The sequence below is a fragment of the Opisthorchis viverrini genome (genome assembly GCF_000715545.1).
Source record: "Opisthorchis viverrini unplaced genomic scaffold opera_v5_242, whole genome shotgun sequence".
Taxonomy (NCBI): domain Eukaryota; kingdom Metazoa; phylum Platyhelminthes; class Trematoda; order Opisthorchiida; family Opisthorchiidae; genus Opisthorchis; species Opisthorchis viverrini.
This window is the reverse complement of record NW_008751898.1, coordinates 663,641-681,008: the sequence shown is the minus strand read 5'-3', so window position 1 is coordinate 681,008 and position 17,368 is coordinate 663,641. Positions and strand designations below refer to the sequence as shown.

The 17,368-nt window shown below is 41.6% G+C and overlaps 1 protein-coding gene across 1 annotated transcript in view; it reads right to left on the bottom strand.

The window, feature by feature from the left end:
• T265_08867 (hypothetical protein) overlaps positions 1 to 17,368 on the bottom strand; it is a gene marked incomplete at both ends in the record, with an annotated part of 47,637 nt that overhangs the window by 22,195 nt on the left and 8,074 nt on the right. The window contains 10 exons of the mRNA XM_009174784.1: positions 774 to 921; positions 1,819 to 1,982; positions 2,576 to 2,685; positions 4,440 to 4,558; positions 7,159 to 7,313; positions 8,535 to 8,799; positions 9,274 to 9,362; positions 10,850 to 10,960; positions 14,481 to 14,654; positions 16,756 to 16,939. Coding sequence (XP_009173048.1) covers positions 774 to 921; positions 1,819 to 1,982; positions 2,576 to 2,685; positions 4,440 to 4,558; positions 7,159 to 7,313; positions 8,535 to 8,799; positions 9,274 to 9,362; positions 10,850 to 10,960; positions 14,481 to 14,654; positions 16,756 to 16,939 — 1,519 coding nt within the window. The remainder of the gene's footprint in view (positions 1 to 773; positions 922 to 1,818; positions 1,983 to 2,575; positions 2,686 to 4,439; positions 4,559 to 7,158; positions 7,314 to 8,534; positions 8,800 to 9,273; positions 9,363 to 10,849; positions 10,961 to 14,480; positions 14,655 to 16,755; positions 16,940 to 17,368) is intronic.

Below are 17,368 nucleotides of genomic sequence, written 5' to 3'. Positions count from 1 at the left end.
TTCGATCAAACTTTCACCAATGAGAGCAGAAATGTAGAGTCGCACAACGTGCACGCAAAGTGCTTAACTACATTCTTCTGTGACATATCATATGTCAGAACCTCTTCTGATTTTAGGACTTTTTTGGCATTTATCATACGGAATTTAGATGTAATTTATAAAGCTAACACATAGGATGCCTTGAGTACTCAAGGCTACGTATGTAGTTGTGATTTCAGCGCCTTGTGTCAAAAATGTATCGCGGTCATTGTAATAACCTGCGCCACAAAACACGTAACTTAACATAGGACATTCTCAGTTTTCCCGTAGATTTCCGCAGGCACGTAGGGAGATTTCTGTAGGTTTCATTCGAATCAACTTGGTAAAAGTGTCGGGATACTCCATGAAAAATACGCTGGTGTCCTAACAACAAAGAAGTGCTCTGGTGAAATCATGTTACCTTAAGGAATACTCATACTTTAAAAATGCTCATTTTGTAAACAGTCCTGAAACTTGCTTTATAGTACGCACAAGATTAATTGACCTGTTTTTCCTCATGTTAGCTAGGTTTACTTTTCCAGTTGAACAACACAGGTTTGGTCCTCATTTCTCGGAGTTCCACAGCGATCTTCATATGTTTGTACACGACTGGCAGTTTGAAATGAATAGTACGACTCAATGGATATTTACCTTACCGAGCATGCTCTCTAATGATCAAATACCTTTTAATGTCCCTCATCGAAAGCTTGGACGAACAACCAAAAGAAGTCACTCACGTCTTTCTGGTACCGTACCTTTTGCCTTGGTTTGCAGCAGTTACGTAGGAACCTGGGTCTTTGGGTCCATGGACTTCTCATGTATGATTCCCATTGTTCGAGGAATCGGAAATCGAATTTGACCACAGTTGACTTTGGATCATCAGGTTCCTCGTGATGCTCTACGCTTTTGTCCAAGACACATAGAGCGGCTTCTTGTATGGCACACAAGAAAGGGAGCGTTGAGCAGAGCGTGTTTAGTATGAATACTAAATGTTAGGGAAATCTCCGAAAAAGTTAGATTGTGAGCTAAAAACAAATGGAAATTTAAACGGGAGCTTCTTCCAACTCAGCCGCCTACGACAAAGCGGAAGTTCTTACATTTCTGTGGAAATCTCTACCCGTAAAACCAACCGCTTTAGGGATCCAAAAAATATTGGGCTAACCATTGGTTGTAATATCCATAGCGATACGGTTGTTTTTCTGACATCTCGATTATTCTCCAGGTTGGTTTCAACCGATTTTTAATGGAAAAACAGGAGGGATAAGAAAAACGTCTACGAGTACCGGGTTTTCGAAAAAACAAGCGTTTAATGCCTACCCAGGTCTTTATACATTTACATTGCACCAAGGCAGCTGCCTGAGAGAATCTATCAAAATTACCCACTTTGATTGATGCATGAAATAAAAAAATTGATCCAACCTTAGTTTCCATGCATTTAGGTGATTCTAGTTACGTTATTACCATCAGTGCTTTTCAGGGTACGCGGCGGATCTTAACAAATCATATGGATATTTGTAATGCACTACTCATAAGGTTGCTGAAAAATCTTCGACAGCCGTTTACCGGTTTCGCCCTTTTTCGGACTCATCAGGTAGACGCAGTCCCCGTGGTTCCGTCAATTTTATGTTTTACTTGAAATCAAATTACACGGAATTAGCGAAATACACTCATTTGCAACAAATTTTCTTCTTGCTAAAGACTACCTGGAACCCAGCGGAATCTCTCGTTTTTAATGTTTCTTGGCGAAAACTTTCGTGGGCTGCCGAAACATTTCCAGCAACCTTATGAGTAATGCATTACGAAAACACATGTATCGCAATATGTCGAATATCGTCGCAAGTGGAACGTGGGGCGGCCTGACGCAACACATTCAGTTGCCTGAAAACATCACAAACGAGAAATTCAGCTGGGTTCCAGGTGAGTCTCTCGCAAAAGTAAATTTGTTTGCAAATGAGTGTATTTCGCTAAACCACATGGAGTTTACATTAAGCCGACTGCTTACTGTTACTGAGGCCATATACATTTGCTGCTGAAACCTTGTTTTCCTGAACAAAACGATTAGTACGGACACCAAAAATGGACCTGTGGGCAATGAAGACAACATGGTTGGGGGCAAATTTACTTATTTCATGATATTTACCTTGTTGATTAGGTTTAGCAAGGTGAGTACTATATGTCTGACTGTCTAACTGCATTATTGTGTTGGATGTATATTTTAAATGACTTTCTACCTTTTATTGAGTTTCCATGTACCCTAAAGTAAATTGCCTGAAGACCAGAACAAAACCAGTATAGTTATTTGTGATCTCGTCATTTCCCGGACATCAAATCGTCTAGGTAGGGTGTAATAATTATGTGACCGAAATTCACACACAGCTTCTCTGTTCCAGATCTATGGACAGAGTGCTCTTAACTGGAGCGGATCTGAACTGTTCAGTGGTTTCAAACCTGCCCGGTCAATCGATCGTCACAACCAGGACAGTTACTGGGTCGTCGTTCGGTGAGTCGGGCACACCAATCTCATCGCTCAAGTGTGAACATGTTCGCCTATTCACACGTGAAAATTCAGATGCATCCAACGAGTAGTAGTTACACGCTCGCCTCGCATGTCAGATGTCCAGAGTTCGAATCCCGGCACGGTCATTGGATATGCACTGCTGATGAGCTCTAATAAGAGCTAAATTCGAGTCCGGTGCTTCCCTTTGGTGTGGACTCACCGAAAGAATTACGCCAGAACAGGAACACGGCCGTTCATATGAGAGTGGTGTGGCTATTGACAAACATTATGAAACAACTGATCAAATATAGGGTAATTTATCTGGAAATAGTATTGTCTCGAAGAAGCTACATACAAAACACGTTCTTGATGCAAAAAGGGAGAAAAACGTCTTCTGTGTCGAGCAGTTGAGGAGCGATTGAGTGTATATGGAGAAGCACAATGTGCTGTCAGAGTAGCGATGGGTTGTGTGAAAAATTTACTTGGGTTTGCAAGTATTCGTAATGCGTGCCGCATTTGGAAAAAGGCTTTCCTTCTTCAGAAGAACGACTGTTTGTATTTATGAGCTAGGCAGGGTTGCTCAACCTGCTGCAGTCGTAGATTCCTTTATTTCTTGTCTGCCACCTCGAATAAACTGTTTATGAGGGATCGTTTATTTATCAGAGGTGCACACCAACTAGAATGTACCCCTCGTAGATTTTGTGATGTTTTTCAACCAAATGTGCACCGCAAGGATTACCCATGGGTCCATATAGGACAGCAGATAATCACAAACACAGTGGTAGTGCGCAATTTGCACTTAGCTCTTTTTTTCCAAAAACAACCTTATTAGGCAATTGTTTACAAGTAAGTTATTCAGGTGTTCTCAATTGGACTGGAAGATGAAGGTTTTGCGATTCCTACACCCGGATGGGAGAAATCCCTTTATCATCATCAGGACAGGACTATGCAAAACGATAAAATTTATTTTCCAGAATAAACATACATCAAACCAGATGGAGAGTTCAACCCAAGAGGGGTTATTTCAAGTAAACGATCGCAGTCGATTGCTTTCAGTTGATCTGCGAAATTTTTTTATTTCAGCGCCACATCATTTTTATACAATATATATATATATATATCGGCTTTTACACGGGGGTATTCCATACAACACCGTATAATATGACCTGAAGCACATGATATTCCACTATGCCTTGTTTACAGCTCGCCCCAAAATAAATATTTTTGACGCAAATCATTATATTCAGAATAAGCGCTGTCCCTTGCTGCCACTGGCCAAAGAAAAACCACAAACTGCTTTCCTTCAACAATCATTAGCATCTGTGGATAAAAATATTGCTAGCGTAGATGAAATAGTTGTGGAACTACTCCAAGTGAGGGTTTCTGACTCCTGAAGTTGCATCTGAATCATACTCCCCCCCCGGGCCGCCATCTATTGCTAAGAGTAAGCTGTCGCTCATTGTTGCCAGCCCCTTGCCCGAAATGACTGAGAAAAAAGCTTATCCTACAAAAGGCTTTGCTGCTTTGAGAAGTCGTGAGTGTAACTCGCTCACTGCAAGTGCACTTATAACCAAAACTAATTGTCAGATATTAACACAGTCCGCCGGAATTCAGCCTTTTTTATTTCCGGAAGCTCACCATTAGTTGAGCGAACCTCATGTTCGTCAAATTGGATAAAAGGTATACCAGAAATATTCTTTTTGTGATGAAATGTGTTATCTCATCAGTTGGATGGGTCCCTAGGTCCCTCTTTGTTTCCCTTTTCTTTCTTCTTTCCTTTGTAAAGCTTAATTCAGATAAACTGATGTCGTTGTGGAGCACCTTCTAGTATCGCAATCAACGACGCTGATGGTAGGTTGGTTTACTCAAATCGAAACACATAAAATCTTCGTGCACTACAGCCGAAAGACTTTGAGGGACTTACTTGGAAGCTCTTTAATCATTTGACGCATAGGAGTCATCCATTCGCCATTTAAATCTTTTGCAGTGTTCCACATAGCATCACGCCAGTTGTCGCTATTCAGAATTTCAAGAACACAGTCGCTAAAATAGGTGACATAATGACAGCACCATGATTAGTGCACGTTAGCCGACAGTGTGTAGGTACGAACTGATTATACAGCGTCCGTGAAAAATACATCTTTTAGGGGAACGGTCATACACTCACCAAAAGTAGGTACTATCTTTTGGGGACCTAAGGCATTTGTGCCAAATTTTATATCACCGGACATATGCAGTTCATCAAACAAAAATATTTTCATAGTGATCTTCTGGAGTTTTTGGTTCAGTGAGACTGTCTGCATAATTAGACGATTAAGTGACAAGTTGACACGCACATATTGGGATCTACCATTCAAAAATGCCTATCTCTTGACCTGATTGCTCTCACTGTCACTGTGTCGTAATAAACATCACCTTGGTAACATTTGGATCACTAGTGGCTCCCTGATGAAAAACCAGACTGCTTGGTGGCCAGCATTAAATTATTTGACAGAGAGGGTCTCGAACACAGCCTCACAGTTCAGCGTAATATTGCCTTGAGCCAGTGTCAAACTGGAGCATACATTTTTTTCATTATGCTCGGTAACGCTTGTAGGATAAACCATTCGGATGATTTTAAATTTCTTTTGGGTAGTTCATGTTTCCAAAGTCCGGGCATCTTGTGAGTATTCGCAATTTGAACATTACAAAACTCACGATATCATTATTCTATTGCGCACAGCAACACACAAGTAAAGCGGATTGAGCTGTTTTTTTCAGCGCACAATTGTTGCAAGGCGTACGTACTAATCGTTCAGACGATGGTAGCCTGAGTATTCCCAAAGAATCAGTAATAGTATCTTGGCTGAAGCGAGAGTGTTTCTGATCACACTTGTATCCCTAGTCAGTGTGACCGAACAACACTCAGCATAGTGTGAGTTCTGTTGCAGATAGGCCAGAATGGCTCTAGTGGTGGTACTACCAGTGTGACTGTGGATACTACTGCTGAGGTATGCGAGTAGTACGTTTTCCCGTAAATCCGCTTCAATGCTCTTGAAAAGTGAAATCTACCACGGAATTTGTGAAGTCTCTTTGTAGCATTTGCTTGCATTTAAGTAACAGTCAATGAATATTCAAGGAAATTCAGGAAAACGTGTTCAAAGAGAAGATGGATATTCAATTTTGTAAACTAGATGTAAATGAGAGTTTTTCTTCCCAGTCCAATAGTCTGTAACTGTTCAGTTGGTGTTTTCTAATAAACAACTCCGCAGCAAAGGCCTTCTTCCTCTCAATGCTATTTGCCATATTCATGGCTGGCGGCCAGATTTATAAGTTTCACATGAGTCCAAAGATGACATCACAACACAGTGAGACTTGCCTCTCCATAAGGAGATATCAGGTGTTACCAGGAATACATGTGCTCTTGGTCAGTATTAAGTGCTACACAATGGACGTACAAACCGTGTGGCGGTAACCGGTGACTGGGTCATTTGGTTTGCGCTTACATATCCAACAGTCAGACGAGCAAAATCGGGCAAATCTCAGATCTGTCTCAATGGACTGATGTGATCTACCGGCCTCTCCCATGGTTCTGCTCTAAACACCCTCCTGCTGCCTTACGGTTGGCACTTGAATGTGTAAAGTTACAGCTTCGAAAATTGCCGCATAGCTTTGAGGTCATTGTCAATAAGCAACCATCTATGTTAGTCTGTGAATATGTCCCAATAGCAAAGCTTTATTTGTCCTACGGGGTCTCTGGTTGGCTGTCATGCTGAAAAATGTGCAGACTGGGTCTCACACATCTCCCTTCAAAAAAGAACTCACCGTACTTATGCTTCTAAATACCGCAATTCGCTCAAAGTAAGGAATCAGAATCTTATTATGCTAGACCACATTGACATAACCCTAAGAGACACGAATTCGCGGTTTTGGTCCACAACACACCAGACTACTAGGGACTCTTCTGGTGGCTGTACCACATTAGCCTAAATGATGAGTCTAACCAGATTGGTGTTTGCTTTGCCCTTAGGGAACGTGCTCAGAATGCCTTACTCTCTTAGGAGTCAGTATCCTCCAGAATTGCAACAGCTCTTTTCAGGGGCCCTACAGTAAATCTGGCAGTCATAACTGTCTACGCTCAAACCTCTCCATTAAGGACGATGTTCAAGTAGAACATAAGATCGACGAAAACGCGGAGACGGCGCCTACATGATAAGCCCCAAGAAGGGCGAAACCGGTCGTGGGCTGTCAAAGAGTTTTCAGCAACCTTGTGAGTAGTCTCCTTTGTGAAGATGGAAGTGAGGCTTCAGCCACAGCCTCCCATTACGTCCTCAGAGTTTAAACCTCTTCGACTTGGTCACCCTCAAAATACCGAAGCAATCGGTACCTAAATCGTCCACCAAAACAGCCATCTGGTGTGCAAAAACGGTGTATCCTTTACAGTATTTTATGTTGTGCGAAGAGTTCAACCTCAGTTGCTGCACGTATAGCAGTCGCCTTATTACTTTTTTCAAGAAAGTAGCTGCTCTTCGAGATGCTCAATTTGAGGGTTCATGAATACCGTGTGGATGAAACCATGAGTAGCCCTTTCAGTGTAACATCTCTTATGTAACAAGTGTACATGAATAAAAATAGGTCACTATTGCGGCTCACAATCAACTCACAGATTTCTGCTCCAAATGGCCAAATTCAATGCATTCCAGCCAGCAAAAGGTTTACAAGCATGAGAGATGCAGTAGGTCAGTTCGGCTCCATTTTTCAGCAAAAGTCTCACTGAATTCGCGTTACCTTGTTCACATGCAATCATCAGAGGGGTCCTCTAAAACAGATAACAGATGACCGCCATCAGAACGTAGCCTTTGCTGCTAAGGAATACGCATTAAATTGTTGAAGTTGACTAGAGTTATGCTAACAACAATCGAAAAGAGTATAAAGAAAAACCAATCATAACCGCTTCCCACATCTTTGGATTTTTCTAACTTTGGATGAGAGCCGTAGTTTTTCTTTGCTTCAGGTCTCATAACTCGAAAACCAAAGTTACTCGGAAAGGTCAGGAATATCTCCAGAACACGAATAAAAACTGCCACCCCTTCACCCAACCAGTAATCGTTTTTGGATGGCACGACGACCTGAGTCTACCTAACAACCCAGGATCGGAGAAATCAATTTCATTCAGGATTCTGGCTTGTCAATATTGCTCGAAAGAGGCTGAAACCCGATCAGTGAACCGACATTTTGCAGTGATTCTAGTCTGTCCATTTCGTACACGCGAAACAATAAATGAACCGGCTTTTTGGACGTCAGGCACAATTAAACTCGGAAGTGTTGTTCTCATTGTGGATGACACCAAATCCACCGAATATTCATTAGTCAGGCTCGGACAACTTTTCACACGACTTGCATGAACTTTTGCTTATCTAGTGTTACGAATAAAATTACCGTCAGTTACTAGACCACTACTGCCTAAACAAAAGTTTTAGAAAAATACTGGATGGGATTCACTGCACCCAAGTTTAGGAGAGTAGAGTGCTACCAAGGATAGAACTTCAGCCCTGAATTACTTTACTTATCGTAGTTGACCACCAAAAAGTACTTTCCCCGAATAGCCGCTTGATGGCTGTCGAACCACTTATGACAAACTTGTATCGCAGCTGAAGAGATTCTTTTTCATAGTATCCACCAGCACATGGAGTATCAAAGCGCGCGGGTTGAGTGGTGCCTTTTAAGCTCAAATCTCCGGTAGACATACATGCAACTGTTGTGGACTGGTGGTACAGAGGAGGAAAGACAGGCGAGCTGTGGCTCTTCTGTGAAACCACAACCCGAGGTCTTCATCGGAGGGAGGTTTTCCGAAAAGATTACTTCCTTTTGAACGACCGTAAGTGGTTTCATAACCTTTGTGGCTAGGGGATAACTTACATAAAATGTAATAATATTAAGGCACAGCAACAGCCTTCTAGACAAAAATGTACTAACAGATAGCAAACCCCTTTTGTCCACAATTTATCGTTTTCTTCAACCGAATAGTAAACCAACTCACTCCAAAGTTGTCGGTCATATTCACGTTTAAGTTCCTTGCTTTCAACAATGCCTCAATGCATTCTGTTTGGTCGTTTTCCGCCGCATACATTAACGCTGTGCGTCCCTGAACATTTTTCGCATTGTAAGTAGGACGACTAAGTGTGAGCAAATGCTCGACAACGCTAACATGTCCATTTCTTGCAGCATAATGCAACGCGGTATTGCCATTCTCATCTCCGGCATCAATCGAGAATGGGTGTACCTCTGTCAGATGAGTTGCAACTCTGTGTGAAAAACAAGTGAATTATCGGAGAATCAGCCATTAAAAAAGATGCCCTGGATTCCAAAAGTGGCTCTATTTGTGGTGTTGCGGTTGATTATGTGGGTAGCTCTGATCGGTTCATATAACAAAAAATTTGTAAAATCTAGGTTTAAAGAAAACCTTTTGAAAAAGGAAAAGAAACATTCAGTGTGATTCTAAAAGGTCAGAAGTGATAAATAAATAAACTTCTCCAAACCATCGTTGCGTCGCATGGTGTCATTACCACGAACTATCCATTTGTAACAATGGTCAACTCAAACCTAAATTTATTCCACTATTCTAGTGCTTTCTTGTCAGTGAAATGCCTGAGTTAATATCCCTCGTTTATTAGGTAGGATATACTGCATGTTATAATATATCGAGTACATCTGAGGTTTTCCGAGAATCTCTAAGTATATGTGAAATTAAATTTTACGGATAGCGGGAGGAAACTCACTTTAGGTGACCTTTTGATGCAGCAATATGGAGGGGTGTTTGCCGGCAGAAGTTAAGCGCCCACCTATAGGCACCCTCATTGTGAAGATTCTGAAATATAGACGAGGCTTTTGTTTACAATAAATGAACATGCACGACAGACTTGAACCTTATACAGTTTTCACTTCAGATAATGCCATCTTTGAAGACATTGCGCATCAAAGCCGTTCCACAGGAACTGCTGGGCGCATTTGACAAACCCGTGTTTTAAGCGCTTAATCTTGAAACGTAAAAGGTCTCGGGCTCTGATAAGGGAATTGAGTTCTGGTGCAGTGTGAAATATTTCCATGTATTTGGAAGTTTTTTGTAGCGTTAAATCTCATCGTCACCGTGGTAGACTAAACCAAGTGACTCAAGTCTCAGTCGTTAAGTTCACAGGTACATGCTTTCAATAAAAAGTGCGTTATATGCGACGATATGCTTTGAAAGACAGCGTTATGAAGAGGAATTTCTCGAAGGCTGACTTAATTTGCTTTTCCAAGATGAGCATTATTACAAAACAATACAGGGTGTTGGCTAGTTGTGAAAGTGAGAATAAAAACAAAAGGGAAATACGCTGCCGCAGTTGTAAGCAGAATTTGCTAACTAAGCTCTACTTGGGTGTATTATTTCCTACTAAACCAATAAAATCTAACCCCTACGGCTCACAAATCAATCTATGTCCTTTAATTCTCTTATTACTTGGGTACTGGCGAACTAAACTGTGCACTTTCTGCACTAGCTGAGTTCTCATCGAAATCTTCAACAAAGTGACAAGATGTTGGAAATATGAAAACTTCAGGATCTAGAATTTACATTGCAAATGAAACCAAGCTGTGCTGAAAAGCCCAGAAACACTGTACATCTGTTTCATACCTAAAGGGAATCATCAGAGATGTGCCTTTCACCAGTCTCTGGGGTTACTCAGACACGCGACACCCCCGCCTGCAACGCTTACAAGGCCCACGGGCTGCAGTGTCGTTTGATATTCGTACCGAATCAATAGCAGATGCAAGTTTACCGTAAAACGTGCCTTATTTCCGTCCAAAATCACTGCAGGATAGCACGAATCCTATTGAGGGCAACCCGATGGAGATTAGTTGGACGGTTAGCATCGCGTTAGTTTTGGTAGGAACGTCCAAGGAGTGTAAGCACACTGTAGGGTTGAGAGCATGCGTGTGATGTCATTCAGATGGGCTGCGTCATCAGGCAAACATGGAAGTGGATGATTGGTTCATAGAAAGGACATTCGGCACATACTTCACTAGACGCTTAACTGAGGTTTACATGACAAAGTACTATGTCTTTAGAGGAGCACTCTCTGTCGACAGAATCTCTTTACATGTTGACTTTTAGTCGACACCTGGCATATATGGATCGTTTGTTTAGAATCAACTGCGCTGGTGCCGCAACACTACCATTGACAAAAACATCAGATGTGTTTCCACACCGTACAGCCATGTCATTATAAACCTCAATTTCCCCTTGTGCTTGGTTGTAAAGTTTTGCAAAAAAAAGCACGCCACTTCTCTGGCTGTGGATCAGATAATTTTACTTACCACAATCATTTCTTCATCTCCTAGCGACGCCACGATGTGCAAACTTGTATCACCATTTCTGTTTTTCCACCCCAAAATTTTGTGTTTTTCTTTAACGCTTCGAAGTAGTTTCTGACGAAATAATATATATATATATATGATACGTACATAATATACCGTTTAAGAGAACAACTTATTACCATTTACCTAAACTATCAGTCTTTCCCTTTATTTGCTCTATGCATGCAAGACCATTAGCGAACAAGAAAGATATGAGTCCAGAAGAGTGGTGACGGCGTGATTGTGTCTGGTGTTCAGATTTTAATACAGGAGTGGGGTCACGGCAATGAAAACGCACCAGCCAAAACAGTGACTAGAGTAGAAATACCGGCCGAAACACTGACTTGAGTGGAAAGTGATGTAAGTGAGCTCAGCTGACATACCCGACATCGTAGATAGTTTGTAGTGACATGTGTAGTGCGAACAAAATCAAAGGGAATAACACACAAACGCACTAGTACAAATGACCGCGCCACGTAACTTCAGGCTCACAGACATATATAGATATGAGTGCCCCCAGCAAGACAGGATATCCACTGGTTTGTAGCTATGCAAGAATCCGAGACTCTGCCGACCTCGTACTTTGGTCTTCTTATTAGGAGACTTACTTTTTTCTTTCCTTAGTTGATCTTCTACGATTTCCGTCTTCTCTCATAGGAAACATGATCCATCGGTGCAATTATTTTTGCTAGAGTACCAGAAAAATTCTTAATCCATTCACAGCAAAAAAATACCGTAGGAGAAACAGGTACTCAAACGTTAATATGTCAAAATGGAGTGCAAATTAAAGAGCATAATTTCGAGCTTTTGTGGGTGAGAAAGAAAACTGTTCAATTACATTCACAATAGCCAGGCTCCAAATGGGGATGAAAACAGACTCTTCTAGTCCATATTTAACCGATCTTCACTTATCGTCTTGACATAACCATAAAAAAGTCTAGTAAATGAGACAGAAAAAATTCAGACCATATCCCATTCCATGTAAAAAGCGGAATTGTACAAAGGTCCACTCAGGCGCTTATCGGTTAGCTTGCATTTTAATGGCGTAATAATCAAGTTTAAATGCAATGATGGTCGGATCTGTGAAAGGTGCATTCATCGGTCGACATTTTTAGTTTCAGCGCTACCAATATTTCATCACTTGTTAGGACATTGTTTGATAAAAAAACTGTGGCAGTTTAAAAACCGCCTCAAGATAAAAGAATCGGCGTCTGTGTATTTTGAACGAGGCTTTTCTTGTTAGAGAATTTGTGCCTTTTTGTCTACAGGGTGCCCAAATTTCGTGCTTCTCCAGTTGATGCATTGCAAGATCTCTTGTTCTATACTGTTTTTTACAAGTGGTTATGTCTGAGAATTGCCCAAGCAAAAAAACCTAATCACCAGTTTGCTGTATCTAACAGGTCCTTAGATAGCAATCTAACCTACTCTCGCAGATAACATGAAGCGGAAGTGGACAGGTACCTAATTTGGAACGGTTAATTGAAGACAATGAATAAACATTTTAAGTGCGCTTTGGTTTGAAAGTTTAAAAGCACATTTTGGTTTATTGGAATAGGCCTCAAGAGAAGTTCAGTAATTTACCATTCCCGGCAAAGAACGCAACTTGCTCAGACTGTTAATTAAATCAATAAAATATTGTACAACTAAGCTAGGTATGGGTCACCCTGCAGCATACCATGGGACTTGGTTTGTTTGAACTGGCTTCTTTATGCTGGTACAATGATGATCACCTTCGGCGTGCGTTGGGCAGTCACGTCTAGTGTTCAGTCGCACGCCTGATTGGGTCGGATTGATCACAGTTGTCGAGTCCGTGACAGCTGTAAGGATGCCTGCTCTTGTTATACATCCCGTCGTGGTCTCGGTAAGCTTCAGGCTTGAGCGATCGCTGACACTGAAGTCTAGGCTTACCCCAATCATCGGACCCTGCGCAGGCAGTCCGAGGTACACGACAGCTAATGGTGAGACCTTTATTTGACTATCACAAATCTGACAGGACTGTCTCACATCACGATCTAACACTACCGATATCTATCTGAGTACAGTGATTTTGTTGACTACAGCGACACCAATAATGAACGGTTTCGTGAAGCGATACGCTCGTGAGTGATCACAAGAGATCCAGAGACATCATTCTGAGGTCGATAAAGGTGGACGAGTCGTTTGTTTATGATCTGAAAAGTATTTATGGTGAAATACCTTACGCATAATCAGCCGTAAGGACTTTCGTTCTCCGAACATCATTAAGAAGCCGTGTAGTGCGCATAGCGCGCTTCTGTTGGAACACATATAGGGTCACATTCGTTTGTCCGAAAGAACATGTATAGTGTACAGTGTAAGATAATGTATAGTGTAAGGTATAGATGATCCTGTTACTTATGGGATACAAATGTAGAAATACGCTACGTTCACTTCTACTAAATGGGTTACACCATATGCGAATACGTAGTTTGACGAGTGTGATAAACTCCTGCGATTCAGCGTATGCAGCTTTATTACTGAAGAATTCATGAAGACAATCTATCCGCGAACCAGTGTTTTGATTTACATACACGTAAATTGCCGGTTCGCCGGATTGCATCCACTCGTGCCGGTCCTAATCCAGGTATTGTTGTAGATTTGGAAATAGTGTGCAGATTCGATGATGCATGCTGGGATCCCCTGACAAACTTGTGGACAAAGTTAACAGAAAAAGCAGTGGCAGCCGCCCTCACGGACTTAAGCCGCAAAAGTCTCATACACGCTCGTACAAGTTCCATTCATAACATGTTTGATGACCCTGAACTATGGCATAGAAATTGTCATGAACCAATAAATAAGATGACTGGCAACTTGCGTCCACAGTGGAGTTTTTGTCGGTTGATTCAGACGTGCCTGATAATCGGATCACTATGGAAAGTTAATACAGGCGGACGAAAGATAAGCGACAGAATGGAAGTTTTATAGCGTTGTTTGGTTTTATCGATCTCTTCACGCCAACAGCGCCGAAACATGCGCATGTAGTTCTAAAAAATAGCCTGCTGGAAATCTTCGGGCAAGTAAACAACCAATCAAATCGGCAACCCGGTTTACATCGAAGTTTGAAGGGTTTATAAACGACATGGTCTACCTTTGACATGATACTTACTGCCAATGAATGGCCAAACTGTTACCACAGGAATCAGTGAGAGACCACGGGGTGAAACCGTCAAGGTGCGTCATCTATCTTCATCAACACGGGTCGATTTCATATTTTTACACTCCGAGCGACCTCTCTTTAACGGCCCGTAGGATTTAATGACAGAATTCACAATTTATTACGTCACATTCAAGAATAATATCCACAAGTCATGCATTTGCCTGAAAACGGGTAATTTGACAGCACTCTTGTAAGATTTCAAGTTAGGACTGTGTGGATCAGCATTGGTGGCTGATGAAGATGACCACTCTTGAGGACATTCCACAGGAATGAATCGGTTCCCCCAAATGTTTGGCATGGGCTGTCTTACAGAAAATCAAGGTCTTTATATTGTCGTTGAGGCAAACAACACCAAATGTGCAAAGGATAGTTGTGAAACAAAGCAACTCGATTTGCATAATGCTTTTTCTCACGTACCGAAACTATGTCGTAATTCCTCGCCTTAATGGCGAAGTAAAGTGCACTATTTTGCTGATTGTCCAAGAGGGAAGCGTCAGCACCGTTGGTAAGCAGACTTTCCACCAAGTGCTCATTTTTCGTTTGGCATGCGATCATCAGCGGCGTTTTGCCTCTATTGTTGGGGCAGTTCACCTTGGCACCACTGAGCAACCGGAAAACAAGAAAGGCAAGACAACAATATTGAGCAGGCTGAAGTTTTTAAAATCGGTAAATTTATGGTGGTATATTATATTAACCTGGTGAGTGCAAATCAACGAAGCGTAAAACAATCTACGGATGAATCCATGGGGACTTTAATTCATAGCTAAATCATCAGATGTCAATACTTCGTTCACACAATAGAGCGAAGATGAAAAGCAAAATTCTAATTAGCAACGGCTTCAGCATTGTATTCCAGGGATTAAATCATGATCATAATTTATTTCATTTGATTGTGAACTTTACAGTCGACCTGTAAGAATAGTTTTGTCGATAGTTCACAGCAGATGTGCTACCTCAGTGAGGTGCGTCTACGAGGATTAGATGCTGAAAGTTCACTGTCTTACTGAGCAAATGCCTTAGCTGGATGAACNGACAGGACTGTGTCACATCACGATCTAACACTACTGATATTTATCTGGGTACAGTGATTTTGTCGACTATAGCGACACCAATAATGAACGGTTTCGTGAAGCGACACGCTCGTGAGTGATCACAAGAGGTCCAGAGACATCATTCTGAGGTCGATAAAGGTGGACGAGTCGTTTGTTTATGAACTGAAGAGTATTTATAAAAATTTACTTGGTCAGGTGTTTTTAAAGTGGCTTTATCAGCTCTTCTAGATAATGTGCTCATTAAAGCTGAGGTGAAATACACGTACGCATAATCAGCCGTAAGGACTTTCGTTCTCCGAACATCATTAAAAAGCCGTGTAGTTTGTATAGCGCGCTTCTGTCGGAACACATATAGGGTCACATTCGTTTGTCCGAAAGAACATGTATAGTGTAAGATATAGATATGGGTTGATCCTGTTACTTATGGGATACAAATGTAGAAATACGCTACGTTCACTTCTACTAAATGGGTTACACCATATGCGAATACGTAGTTTGACGAGTGTGATAAACTCCTGCGATTCAGCGTATGCAGCTTTATTACTGAAGAATTCATGAAGACAATCTATCCGCGAACCAGTGTTTTGATTTACATACACGTAAATTGCCGGTTCGCCGGATTGCATCCACTCGTGCCGGTCCTAATCCAGGTATTGTTGTAGATTTGGAAATAGTGTGCAGATTCGATGATGCATGCTGGGATCCCCTGACAAACTGGTGGACACAGTTAACAGAAAAAGCAGTGGCAGCCGCCCTCACGGACTTAAGCCGCAAAAGTCTCATACACGCTCGTACAAGTTCCATTCATAACATGTTTGATGACCCTGAACTATGGCATAGAAATTGTCATGAACCAATAAATAAGATGACTGGCAACTTGCGTCCACAGTGGAGTTTTTGTCGGTTGATTCAGACGTGCCTGATAATCGGATCACTATGGAAAGTTAATACAGGCGGACGAAAGATAAGCGACACAATGGAAGTTTTATAGCGTTGTTTGGTTTTATCGATCTCTTCACGCCAACAGCGCCGAAACATGCGCCTGTAGTTCTAAAAAATAGCCTGCTGGAAATCTTCGGGCAAGTAAACAACCAATCAAATCGGCAACCCGGTTTACATCGAAGTTTGAAGGGTTTATAAACGACATGGTCTACCTTTGACATGATACTTACTGCCAATGAATGGCCAAACTGTTACCACAGGAATCAGTGAGAGACCACGGGGTGAAACCGTCAAGGTGCGTCATCTATCTTCATCAACACGGGTCGATTTCATATTTTTACACTCCGAGCGACCTCTCTTTAACGGCCCGTAGGATTTAATGACAGAATTCACAATTTATTACGTCACATCCAAGAATAATATCCACAAGTCATGCATTTGCCTGAAAACGGGTAATTTGACAGCACTCTTGTAAGATTTCAAGTTAGGACTGTGTGGATCAGCATTGGTGGCTGATGAAGATGACCACTCTTGAGGACATTCCACAGGAATGAATCGGTTCCCCCAAATGTTTGGCATGGGCTGTCTTACAGAAAATCAAGGTCTTTATATTGTCGTTGAGGCAAACAACACCAAATGTGCAAAGGATAGTTGTGAAACAAAGCAACTCGATTTGCATAATGCTTTTTCTCACGTACCGAAACTATGTCGTAATTCCTCGCCTTAATGGCGAAGTAAAGTGCACTATTTTGCTGATTGTCCAAGAGGGAAGCGTCAGCACCGTTGGTAAGCAGACTTTCCACCAAGTGCTCATTTTTCGTTTGGCATGCGATCATCAGCGGCGTTTTGCCTCTATTGTTGGGGCAGTTCACCTTGGCACCACTGAGCAACCGGAAAACAAGAAAGGCAAGACAACAATATTGAGCAGGCTGAAGTTTTTAAAATCGGTAAATTTATGGTGGTATATTATATTAACCTGGTGAGTGCAAATCAACGAAGCGTAAAACAATCTACGGATGAATCCATGGGGACTTTAATTCATAGCTAAATCATCAGATGTCAATACTTCGTTCACACAATAGAGCGAAGATGAAAAGCAAAATTCTAATTAGCAACGGCTTCAGCATTGTATTCCAGGGATTAAATCATGATCATAATTTATTTCATTTGATTGTGAACTTTACAGTCGACCTGTAAGAATAGTTTTGTCGATAGTTCACAGCAGATGTGCTACCTCAGTGAGGTGCGTCTACGAGGATTAGATGCTGAAAGTTCACTGTCTTACTGAGCAAATGCCTTAGCTGGATGAAC